The sequence below is a fragment of the Camelus ferus genome, chromosome 2 (assembly GCF_009834535.1).
Source record: "Camelus ferus isolate YT-003-E chromosome 2, BCGSAC_Cfer_1.0, whole genome shotgun sequence".
In the NCBI taxonomy this organism is placed as follows: Eukaryota; Metazoa; Chordata; class Mammalia; order Artiodactyla; family Camelidae; genus Camelus; species Camelus ferus.
In genome coordinates this window covers 43,748,842-43,762,169 of record NC_045697.1, presented here as the reverse complement: position 1 = coordinate 43,762,169, position 13,328 = coordinate 43,748,842, and the positions used below count along the sequence as shown (strand labels likewise).

Below are 13,328 nucleotides of genomic sequence, written 5' to 3'. Positions count from 1 at the left end.
GAAAAAAAAGAATGATTTAAAAAAAAAACCTAAAAAAAACATGTTGATTATATATTAAGTTCTTAAATGTATTTTGAATGTTTTTATTCTACACTCTTTTCTCACTAATCTGCATTTCTCTTCTTCTCTAGAGCTAACTGTTTCAATTTCTTTCCACTTTAATATCTTTTAGGACACATCTCCCATCATTACCCTTGGTACAGACTTTCGACTGAACTGACCTGGAGAGACACTGACTGGGGGCGAGGGAGATGGTCCTGGGCTGCAGATACAGGCATTCTAGTTTCTGTAAAAGTACCCCACTAACATGCTATCTCTAATCTTAAATTAATACATTAAATTGGGATTATTAATCAGCCTCTTATAAATTGGTTAGGAAGAATCAGGGCTCTCTTACAGCCTTATTCACTTGGGGAAACTAATAAAACCTGGGTTTCCAGATTTTAAAGCACTGAAGACTGGACCATGGACCTCGGGAGCATACTTCAGTGGCTGCACACAAGCAGCCAGCAGGTGGGCCAGCTGCTCTTTTACAGTCTTTTTAGCTGTAACAAATGGAATCTGTGCAGTGCAGCCCGGGAGTCCACCAGGACATCAGGATGCTGTACTGCGCCTCATGTGAAGGGGTCAGGTGTCATGCTGGGGACAGAAATGCCAGGTGAAAGGAATACTCGCAAGAGACAAAACGGACAAATTCTACCAAGACAATACTGTATCATGGTTAAGAGCACAGACTTTAGATTGAGATTGCCTGGGTCTAAATCCCTGCTCTGCAAATTACTTTAATTTTTTCAGCACCATTTTTTCCAACAGCATTTGCTCACTTTGTGTCTTGGTGTCACATTTTGGTAATTCTCATAATATAATATATTACAGTAGAGTGTAAACATAACTTTATATGTACTGGGAAACCAAAAAAATTAATGTGATTCACTTTCTTGCAATAATCACTTTTTTGTGGTATTCTGGAACTGAACCCACAATATCTCTGAGGTGTGTCTGTATTATACATGGTCTAAAATGTTAAGGCACAAAGAACTTAGACAATAGATCTATTTGAAAAGTTTCTCTCAGGCAGGTAAGGAAAACTGACTAAATCAGTTCAGTACTTATAAATATTGCTAGTTATAACCTTCTAGTTTAACCAGTCATCTACATTTGAGCTGTGGATCTGAAAATGGAGTGGGGAGAGGCAATATTTAAGTTGTGTTTAAAGAGAATCTTTAAATTGTTAATTTGAGTAGTATTCACTTTTCACAGAGGTTCTTACTTTGTGCAGTAAACTGTGGTAGGTGCCATGTGGCATATAAAGATGATAACAAAGGTCTTGGCCCTCCAGGAGACTTCAAACCAGTAGCATTAAAAAAGGCAGGGGCGTAAGTGAGAGGCTCACAATACTTAAGAGGGAAAGAACCCATGTACTGGGTGGAGATGAGGTTGAACTTGGACAATTTCATAGAGGAGACAGTATTTGAGAATTTTTAGTTGACACTTAAAGGATACAGTACATTTTAAAGATAATTTTCCATGCACTGGGAATAGCCGAAGGCAGTTAGGAAATGGAGGGTTTGGAAATCAGAGAATTCTGGGATTTCAAGTAGTCCGGCTTGAGGAAAGAAATGGGTAAGAGAATAATGAAGAAAGATCTGGCCACAAGGGCTGGGGATGTGTCAAAAGAGCTGGATTTCACTTTGTGGCGGACACCAGATTTCTGAGCAGAGAAATAAGGTGCAATTATTTATGCAATTATGGTTGAGAGGTATATTCACACATCATTCATAGGTCTTAATATATAATTAAAATGTATTTTTTTCATTTATAAATTAGAGAGAATCTTTAATAAAACATATGTACAATGAATACTTCATATTTAAAAATGCTGGTCTAATGACTTCACGCCTTTTCAGTGGGGAAGGCTTCGACACCAGGGAAGTCAGGAGGTGGTCGCAGTAACTCCTCTACTTCTTCCTGCAAGGCCTCTGCTTTTTCATGCAACAGCATCTACATACAAAACCAAGACATGAGAGAAAAATATACGTTGCTAGAGAACTGCCAACATTTTACCACTATCTATTAGCAACCGAATCCTTACATATCAGCAATCTAGACATTAAAGCTAATAATGAGACTGAAAAATGGCCACTTAAGAACAAGCGATTATAGTAAATGAAGCTGAGGCATTTAGTTAAAGCCATTTTAGCTGATCGCTGCATTTGGTATACTAAAAATAAGGGAGCTTTAATACTCTCAAAGATTTGTTTTATTGAAGACTCAGCCACATAAAAATTAACTTTTAATCTATAAAATTTAAGACAATTTTGCAAAAATTTAATTAGTTCTTGAAAACATTATCCTTTATATATGCATTTTATTATTCCTCAAAGTTTAGTATGCTCTCTTTTAAAAATGTATCAGTGTTTCAAAGAAAAGTTTAACTCAATCTCTTAAAATTAACTTCAAAAGAAGCATAATAAACAAAAAAGTATTTCTAAACATGACACAGAGTAGATGTCAATGAGTATTTGCTGAATGATTTTTCCCCTTTCCTTAAAAAACCAGAAATAAGCTGTTGGTATTGCTTGCAGCTGGGTTTTGTGTATATTGGTGTGAAATACTTGCACTACTTCTCTTACAACATTTTTGTAATAAAAAAACTTACCAAAATCACATAGAGAAAAAAACCCACACTCTACCAATCTGATATAAAGTAGAGCATTAGGTGGCATTATATACAGGAGACTAAAATATAATTAGGTAAGCTTTCCAGTAGTTGAGGTAATGATGACCATGTGAAATGAATCTCCCCACACATCCTGTAAGCACTACACACATCAGCAAGAACAAGTAAACTACACAAAACTCACGTGTCAGCGTTACTAGAATAGACATCACTTACTAACATCAAATTACTTGTAGTGTTGTTTACCTCTTAAAAGCCAACTAGTAACCTCTGTTACTAGTTACTACTTCTTTACATTAAACTTCCCTGTTCAAATTACTGTGTAGTTTCTGTTCCTAATGATTAGACCCTGATATACAGCCCGAGAACAAGAAAGCACTCCAAGAACGGGGACAAGTCAGAAAGACAAAGGAACCAGCTTGTAGGGGCTCCTGCTGGCCAACTCTGAGGCCCTTTGAGTACCAAAATAAGTAATGATAATAATGGACTGTACCTCATTGAATAAGTATGAAACCATGGTTCATTCTGATATAAATAAATGAATAAATAAATATATGATGAAGGAAAAGCTTTTCCTCATAGTAAAATGCCAATAAATAAATGCAGACGGAATAATGGATTTAGAAAATCATCATTTGACAAACATCCCAGAAATAACTGAGTCAGGCAAAAATCACTAATGGATGCTAAAGCAGTTATGTGAAAGTTTGATGAAGAATAGGGCATCTACATAGTCTCCAAGTATCCATTCCCAAAATACTAATTACAAAGGGAAAAATAACTTTCCAGTTAAGAAACTTGCCAGACAACACTTTCTTAACCAAATGATCAGAGTCATTATCAGTGATGGGATAAAGTGACATCCTATGGCTCCTGATAGGATGGACTAAGGACACACATCATTTTTGTGGCATTCCTGCAAAAACCTGTTTAACCTTAATATAATCCCAGCTGGTTTCCTGATTTCTATTCTGGCTTCCCTATCTGCAACCTCTAACTCACTCTTCTACTCAAAATCCTGCAAGGAGTATCCATTTTTTATTGTCAAGCTGGCTGGAAAGCGGAAGGGGTGGTGGGAACGACCATGAGATGGAAGCCACGTACTGGCTGAGCGATGAGATAGAAGAAGTATGGGTCCCTAGACACACCACTGATTCCCCACATCAGCCGTGAACTGCTTGTGCTCGAAACTGTCTAATAAACTTTTGACACTGATAGTCATTTATTTTGGCCATTGTTGCCGCAGCTCCCTTTGTATCCTTAATAATATACAGTCTGACACCACAGTCCTGCTCTACTACTTACTGACTGGCTGTGTTTCCTTGGATAAATCACTTAATTTCTTTAAATCTCATTTATTTATTTATTCAAATATTTGCTAAACTTCTACTACAGGTTAGATACTGTGCCAGATGCTATAGCAATGGAAACAACTATAACTTCATCTCTATCAGCCCAAAGAGTGTCCTCATCTGTAGACTGAACGTAACACCGACTCTGCCTACTTCAGAGGACTGTTGCAAAGGTAATACGGTAATACAAACAATGTGAGCACCATTCAAAAGTGTAAGATGTAAGTTTACTTTTTAGCTAATTCTGATGTATATAAGATGTTAAAAAAAAAAAAAAGAAAACTAAGCAATTTTAGGCCACAAAGAAAGAACTACAGTTGAGATCAAGAAGGAAAAAATCCTAAATGCGGTGTGATAGATTTATACACATGGAGCAGGAGCTTAATGACAAACTGGACTGTGTCTAGCAAAGGGTAACCAGGATAGTGAATGGTCTAAAACCAGATTATTTACTACAGATGAAAGAAGCAGAAAAGAGAAACCCTTGGAGACAACAAGAGCTCTTTTCAAATATGTGAAAAACTACCAAATGAACAAAGGAATAGCCTAGTTTCACAGGGGAGTACTATGACACCATGGTAGACATTTTAAGGCAAAATTTAGCCTCATTATATTAGGATGCTCTTTGTAACACTAAGAGTCCAAAAATAGAACTACTTAATTTCTGAAGTTGTAAGCGCCTTGTCAGTGAAAGTGTTTAAAGATGGGAAGGCCAGATGTCAGGGATGCTGAGGAAAGGACTTCTGTGAAAAGGGTAGGAGGAGGCAGAATTCAATGAGTTCCAGAGTTCCCTGTACTTCAGTGAACTCTTGAAAGTGTCTTTATTTTTTAGGAGGTCCTTGTCCTCTTTTTAGCAGGACTTGTATCATAACAGATGCACTATTTTTATCCATGTATTGTGAGCATACACTTTTGTGTCTATAGTTGAATGCTTTCGTTTTTGTCTAAAGTATAAGGTGATGACACTACAAAATACCATAAAGAGGGGCGTGAGGGGTATACCTCAGTGGTAGAGTGCATGCTTGGCGTGAACCAAGTCTTGGTTCAAACCCCTGTGCCTCTGTTAAGGGGAAAAAAAAGTATCATAAAGGTTAAAAAATGGTTTGTTCACTTACCTTGGCTGATGAAACAATCTGCTTGGCCTGGCGTCTTGACAAATGATCAATCGTCCTTATCAGCACTTCAGGATTTGCATTAGCTAAGTACATTAGACTTTTATAACCTGCATTGTATAACTGTTTTGCTCGGCTCTGAAAAGTGTAATAAAAATAATTAGGGTCAGAATTTGGGACTAGGAAAAAATAATTAAGTGTCTTATTGAGGGGAAAAATTCATTTGCAAGAGCTAGGAATAAACGAAGATAATAAATATGAAAATGTAACACATCAGAATCCTGAGGAATTTTAGATGTGTTTGGGTGGTTTCAATTTGACTGCAAGACAGCTAGCTTTCTGTGCAGCTTAAGTCAACTGAGGTGTGTTGCAATCAGAAATGAGAAACCCATTAGGGCACTTAGGCTAGGGGCATTATTTCAGATCCCCAAGCAATCCCTGAGGGTTAGGGGTATGTGCGTGTGTGTGAGTGTGTGTCTGCTTTCCCAAGCAGAATTCCTCTAATTTAAAAATTGAATAACAGAAAAAACTGCAATCAAGGGTTGGTCAAAAACAGAAAGTTAAGAAACCAGCTGAGGATACTTTCTTCTCACTCTTTTAGGAAATGTAAATGACCCTCACTGCCGCCTAATCACCACCACCTTAACCAAGCATGTCTACAGTGACAGAAGGTAATTCTTCACTGGAGTGGAGGAAGGGAGGGATGTTAAGAATGAGTGGTAGCACACATACTTGGGGAGAGAGATCCCTACCCCTACTGTTATTTTTTCCCCCCACAATGTGATTTTTCAACAGGACTGCTTTTGGATTAACAGGGATTTCTGGGAAGGCATGTTGGCAATTTATTACCAAAAAAAAAAAAAAGATTCCCATGATATATGAGCAATAAGGCTATTGTCATCACTTGTCCTGTGATAAGACTTCACATGATAGTAAAACCTGATTTTTCAGTTAGCTGAAATTATCTCAGTTAAAAAACTGGAAAGCTACTGACCTCTAAAACTCCAGTCACTTCCATGAGAGGGATTAGCTCTGCCTTTACACAGTAAGTCAGTTTCTTAGTAAGTTCCACCAAAAGGGCTCTATAAACCCAGAACTCCTCAAGTTCCTGCAGAACACAAAGAAATATGCAGAACTTAAATCTGGTTATTTCAAAATTTCGTTTGCATGGTAGGGGGCTCAGAAAGAATGTTCCCTTCTGTAAATTCTGGAAGTTGGGTTAAGCCAGAGGTGAAAATAACTCCAAGAAAAATTATGAAGAAACATGGCAGAGACTGAGGAATTTGATGAAATGGTTTCAGGATGAGGAAAAAGACTGAAAATTGAAAAATAAGTCAGTAAGATTTCTATTCATTTTTATCAAAACATCAGCAAATGAATTGCATAGTTTTTCTTTCCCAAATGACTGAAAACAATTCTTACCTCTGGAAATTTATCCTGAAGATAAGATATTAAATATGGAAGGATTCAAAAGCAAGACGATGGTCAGTGCAGCAATATTCAAAACAATAATAATACTAGAAGCCATGAGTCCATAACTCTTAAAGCCAGGGTGGGGATAAATGGGTATTCATTATATTACCTTGTCTTTTTTAATATATGGTTGAAATTTTCTATAATAGTAGTTTGGTTGTCTTTTCTTTATGTTTTCTAACCTCTGGGTATCATTGTGAGTACATGATGCATGGAACAGCATGAGCTAGTCATTTTGTGACCACTAGGAAAGTAGTCAGTGCACTAAGGATGGCAGCGTACAAAGCGGGAAAGAAAACCTTGCATAACTACTGAACCAATCAATCCCGAACTGCCTTAGCTCTGGCTTCTCTGCTACATAAGATGATCATTTTTCCTTACTCTTTAAATTTCTATGGGGTTTTTCTGTTACTTGTAGTTAAAAGCATATTAACTAGTATGATTGGTGTACTATTTTATCCCACTTTCATAACTTTATAAAGAACAAAACAGTTTAAAATATTGAAAATAAATTCATGAGAATTGTCAGGTAGATTGACTCTAGAATCAACCATCAAATTATAGTTGTTTTTCAAGTTCAACCTGTAGACTGTTTCACCTGAACAATTCTGTAAGGCTCACGTCCTCACAGTCCTAAGCAAAACAAGGGGACAAGGGGATTGAATGTCAGGGAACGCATCTTTAAATATGAAGAACAAACACAGAAAACTTAAGAAAATACATTTTAAAGGCCAGTTTCTCCTTATTATCCATAATTTTTGTCTACTGATTATCTAGCATGTAATTAGGGAACATAAGCTAAAATTTAAAAATCAGCATAAGTAAAAAGTATTTAGAAACATAAATTTGCTAAAATTATTATTCAATCCAAAGCCAAGCAGTTTTGGATTATTTACTCCCTTCATTAGCACATGTGATAGAATTAACTGCTAAATACATACACAGAATATGCAGGTTTAAGGTAGAGCAAATGAAGTAGATTTTAACTTTAGAATTTATAATGAAAAAAAGTTTTTAAAAATTTGAGTATAAAAACAAATATTACTGTGCCACCCAAAAAGAATAAGTTTCAATGCACCAAAAATGGCTTATATTATAAACTCATCAAAAAATTGTCTGGGTAGAAAAGTCTTGTAAGCTTTGTTATGTTATTTAAGGAAATTCTGAAAGCTTCTTTTAGTAAAGTCTTAAACAAATCCATCCCAAATGCATATGACCAAAATTAAGTTTTCTTCTTGATTTATTTTATAAAATACACACATAATGTAGAAACTTAAGCAGTTGCCTGACACTGGAAGCAAAAATGGGAACACAGTACTAGGTAGTCACTGGGTAGCTGCGGGATATTGGTAACACATTAATCAAACGCTTTACATGGTTATCATTCAGGATTAAGACATGCAGAATCTCATACCCCATCAATGCAGACATACATCAATGGAGAAATGTTATTTTAGGATTTGATTCCAAAGACTTGAAACTATTAATAGTAGTTCTAAGAGTAGGGATAACTGGGTACTTCCTACTTGTTCATTATATGTTTTAGTTGTGTCATTTTTGTATCTTTATTATTTGTATGTATACAATGTTTTTATAAGTGGATAAAAACAAACATGTTTTAAATAAATTTTAATAATAGAATGAGTCAACAATGAGAATATATGAACTAGTTTTTGAGTTTAGTAACAGTTAAAACAGAAGATGCACAAAGCATATATCAACTATTTAATGGAATTACCTCACAGAAATGTAACACACAAGAGGAGAATGCAGCAGCTCCAGAGAGAAGATTTTGTATATATCCTCGTGGCATATTAAATTTTTCAGACACACTCCAAATGTTGGTCTCTTTGAGCAAGGTATAAAGAACAAAAGACAGGTATAGTCTGTTGACAATGTTCTTGTCCACCTTCTAGAAAGACACAAATAAATTTATACACTGGATCTGCTAAAAATGTACATTACATTCAAATTGGACAAAAGGCAAAGTGAATGAAGTTGTACTACAGGAGAGGAAGGATACAACAGTTCCACAAAAACCAAGTTCTAATGTACGCACTTTAGATTAGTTCAAATTATAATTTTTCCAAGTATAAAAAGAGAGATAAGCCAAATTGTTTCCAATTTAAATTAAACTTCCTTCTATAAGAAGTGTAGTGAGTTCAACTGTCCCCTAAAAAGAGATATGTTCAAGTCCTAACCCCTGGTATCTCAGAACGTGGCCTTACTTGGAAAGAGGATCCCTGCAGATGTAATTAGTTAAGGATCTTGAGATGAAGTCATCCTGGATGTACAAGGGACCCTTAAGGGCCCATCATTCAATGACTGGTACACTTATAAAAGGAGAGGACATTGAGTGACAGAGAAGGTGGTATGAAGACGCAGGTAGATGTTGAAGGGATGTGTCTACAAGCCAAGCAACACCAAAGACTGCTGACTACCACCAAAAGCTAAGAGAGAGGCAAGGTGGTTTCTTCCTCAGAGCCTCTGGAAGGAACCAATCTTGCCAACATCTTGATTTCAGACTTCTGGCCTCCTAAACTGTGACAGAATAAATTTCTGCTATTTTAGGACACCCAGTTTGTGCTGATTTGTTAAGGAAGCCTTAGGAAAAGAAGACAGGAGGAGCAGCTGGGGAAACCTTTACATTTATTGTAGTAGTTACAGGCTGTACATGTGTGTGGTTGTGATTATAAATCAGACAAACGTATTCGTTTAGCTAAATATGTTAATAAGCTTGTCTGTATCAGATTCTATGATTTCCACATGGTCATGATAAATAATTAATGTTTCCAAAGTTAAAACACGAAAAGAAAAATGCTTCCTGTAGTTGACAATTTCTATTCTGTGTACCTGCTTTTGCCTATAGTGTTTAGTGTCTAGTGATTATTTTTTGTGTAAAGTATTTCATAGCTAACATCAAGTTAACTTAGAAATTGAGTAATTCATGCTTAAAATCAGAGGAAAAAATGATGAATATGAAAGAGAAAAAGTAGGTATAAAATTATATTTCCTACTAGAATAAAAGAGTGTGTGAGATGAGAACTGAGGGTGGTATATTGAAAGATGTAAGACCACAAATTCTGTACGTTGACACTGGATCACTCTTTTAAAAGCATTAAGCTGAAAAAGCATGATAGTTGAATAACAGATAGGAAAAATCACTTTTTAATTTCCCAATTTTAGTACAACTTCATCGTTAACTACAAATTGAGTCAATGTAGATTTTGCTCAGAATGTATTTTCTAAGCCAAAAACAATGATACAAGTATATTTCATAGCAAGAAAAGCTGCTTTATGCCAGTTGCAAGATATTTTATCAGAAATGTGTAAAGAAAAGGTCTTTTCCAACATGGAGAAATCAATTAGATTTTAAGTGTTCTGTAGAATTAAAAAAAAAAAAAGCTATTCTAAAACACCAAACTAGTAACTAATCCATTTGTAATTAAGATAAATTCATGCTTATATTTTAAATACTTCATTCCAATTGAACATTTATTGACTGTATTTCATAAAATGTAACAAAAATAAGTTCTGATTCAAGTTTAAAAAGATGCATTATTCTAATGAGATTTTATAAATGTTTATTATTTGGTAATGAGTTGCAAATTAATATGATTTTATTTTTATTTTATATTTTAGTGTTTGATATAAAAGGTTTAAGAAATGTTTTATTGAACATTTTGAAAGGCTAACCAACATAGTCATTTCTGAGGTAAAAGACCCAAACTAAGTATTGACAAAATGAATGCTGAAGTGCTATACATTTATAATTTTATGATACATCAATACAGGGGACAGTTGCGCCATTTGTTTCAAATGTAAGTAACCAACCATCTTCCATTTTTCAAAATTAAATCAGTAATGTCTATGTAAATGTAAAAAAAGGAAAATTGTAGGTAAGATAATTAGGTTTCAATGAAGATTAGATTACCAAAGAAAACAAAAAACGAAAAACGAAAAAAAGGGAATTATGAGGTAGAAAAATGATATTAACTTCAGGAATTTGAATGCATGTTTGCCAAAGAATTATTTCCACTTCTCTTAAGTTAGTGTATGCATGCGACACTTGCTTCATGTTTGTTGACTGAACTTTAAAACACTAAAATATAAGATACCATACAAAAGAGTACTGGATTCTCCACTTCAACCTTCTAAAATGCTTGACGTACTTCAAGTATTTGGACAATAAAAAGTAACAAGAGAAATAAGGATCCCAAACTTGTCCTATCTTGAATCCCTGAGCATGCTTAATAAAATTTTTCTAGAAAATACTTTTTCTCCTTTGAATTGAACTTATTTCAGGATTCTACAATATCATGAAAACATCGTACAAACATTTCACAATTTTTATAATGTAAGCTATAAGTAGCCTAAGAAAAATAGATGAATAAGGTTTACCTTTTCCTATGATAAAAGCCTTACATGGCGGGAAGGGTATAGCTCAGTGGTAGACTGCATGCTTAGCATGCACAAGGTCCTGGGTTCAATCCCCAGTACCTCCATTAAAAAAAATTTTTTTTTAAATAAATAGATAAACGTAATTCCCTTCCTACCACCCAAAAAACCCCAAACAAAAAAAGCCTTACGTGTGCACAACTATTTTAGAAATACAAATGTACAAAAAAAGGGCCATCACACCATCTAGAAATAAACACTGTTTTTAAAAAATACCTAAATTTCTAGCCCTCAGATGTTTTAAATAGTAAAATAGGAATTACATTAATTTAAAGGAAAAAATGTGGACCCAAAAGATCAAGTCAACAAAGGAGATAATACAATAGCATTAATTTTGTTAAATGAACTTATGTAGGAGGGAAAAAAAAGACTATGGTACCTTCTTGATAGCTTGACCTGATGCTTTCTTCCCAATAAAGTTCTCAGAGACTCCAACCAGAGCAGCTACATTTTGTTCTGCTGGGCTGAGCTGGGTAAACTACATAGAAAAAGAATAAATATATACAAAAATTAAGTTGTAACTTTAAAAAGTCTGCCACTTGAACCAAATCCAGTACTCACTGCACTACCACATTTTCATGATTATAAAAGATATGAAAAAATAACACAAATTTTACTTAAAAATATTGATAGCTTAAAAGATGTATTATTAAAATATAACATATTTTAGTAGAATGACTAAAGATATGGGCACAGTACTGTGAGTATAGACTATGATTTCCATGGACGTACTCATGTTTAATATGGGAGATATCTGGGTGGGGAGAAGAAGGAAAGGTATAGTACCACTTAGAACAACTTAGAGTAACTATTTAAAAATACGGCATTAAAAAGAAAGTTAATTTCCTGCAACTAAAAGCTACATACTGCTTCTACCTACTATGTGTTCATGAATCTAGCTTGTTCACAGTAAAACCATAATAGACTGTACTCTACCCCTTGGTTTTGTAGCATGTAGGGCCACTTCTACCTGGCTACTGGCCATAAGAATGATATTCCTTCTCAGATATTAACATCACTGGGTTTGGTGTCTCATCATGCATGGCCCAGATAAAGCTTTCATGGAATGAAATTCTCAATCATTAGAGATGGCTTTCATGGCTTTCTTTACACTGTAAAACACAGTGGTCACCAAACCACAAGAGTAACTATCTTTGGGGGAATGGGACCAGAGATGACCCTATTTTCTTTTCTGCACCTTTATTTTTTTTTGATAATGAATATGTTTATATTTAACAGAAAAGTAATATTTAAGTGAAACAAACAAAAATGCTATTGCCATATTGCTGCTTTAAAAACTGAAAGATTAAAGGCCCAATTTCAAATATATTTTAATGGAGGAAAAAAGTGAATAATCACTTGATAAAAATCATATCATGATTAATAAACTAGGTAGCCTACATTGCAGAATCTTATCTTCTCACCTGCCTGAAGTATATCATCCAATCAGGGTTACACTGAGAAGCCATATCATAGGGAGTTGTTAGGTAAATTAGATGAAGAAGGCTTTCAAGCACAAGTCCTTCAAGACCTTTCTTCAAGTCTCTGTAGAGAATGTCACAATAAGCCAAATCTATAGTCCCTAAAAGAAAGATACAAATAGTTCATCTTTCATAATCACCAGTGGGGAAAGAGGTGATTTTAAAGAAAGTCTGGTTTAGGAGTTACCTAAATATAGCAAAAAGTATTTAAAATCTCTTATTATGTAATTTAGCACAACTATTTTGGCAGTCACTTTGATAGCATCCGTCAACATTTAATAAGTACATACCTTCTGACCCAACTACCCTATTTTGGGAATCTAAGCTAGAGAAGTATTTCCACACATATCCAAAAATACATGAACAGAGATGCCCATGCAGCCTTGTCTACAACTGAGAGAAATCAGAAGTAGTGTAAATGTCCATCAATAAAAGAATGGTTAAATACATTATGGTATCCCTACTATGGATGACTAAAGTATTAAAAGAAAAATAAGGCAGATTTAAAGAGACTGACATGTGAAGATGCTCATGATATTTTAGAAGTGAGAAAAGCAAGCTGCCCCCAAATACTTACATTATGCACACATGTATGTATGTGTGTATGTATATACGTATATGTATGTATGCAGACACATATGCACATACAATACAGACATATATACATGTACATGTAAAAATATCTGGAAGGATGTATATATATCAAATTGTTATGAAATTTACAGAAAACGTCTGGAAGGATTTACACCAAATTGTTATTCTTGGTAGGATA

At 34.7% G+C, this 13,328-nt stretch overlaps 1 protein-coding gene across 4 annotated transcripts in view; it reads right to left on the bottom strand.

The window, feature by feature from the left end:
- HELQ (helicase, POLQ like) overlaps positions 1-13,328 on the bottom strand; it is a 49,746-nt gene that overhangs the window by 13,504 nt on the left and 22,914 nt on the right. For 2 of the 4 annotated variants that reach the window (XM_032499001.1, XM_014564116.2), the window contains exons 13-18: positions 12,500-12,657; positions 11,455-11,553; positions 8,356-8,529; positions 6,139-6,252; positions 5,148-5,282; positions 1,900-2,001 (exon numbers count right to left, since the gene is read on the bottom strand). In XM_032499001.1, the coding sequence (XP_032354892.1) occupies positions 1,900-2,001; positions 5,148-5,282; positions 6,139-6,252; positions 8,356-8,529; positions 11,455-11,553; positions 12,500-12,657 (782 nt within the window). Of the gene's footprint in view, positions 1-1,819; positions 2,002-5,147; positions 5,283-6,138; positions 6,253-8,355; positions 8,530-11,454; positions 11,554-12,499; positions 12,658-13,328 lie in introns of those variants that run through there. The other 2 variants (XM_014564117.2, XR_004326720.1) reach the window with 2 other exon arrangements.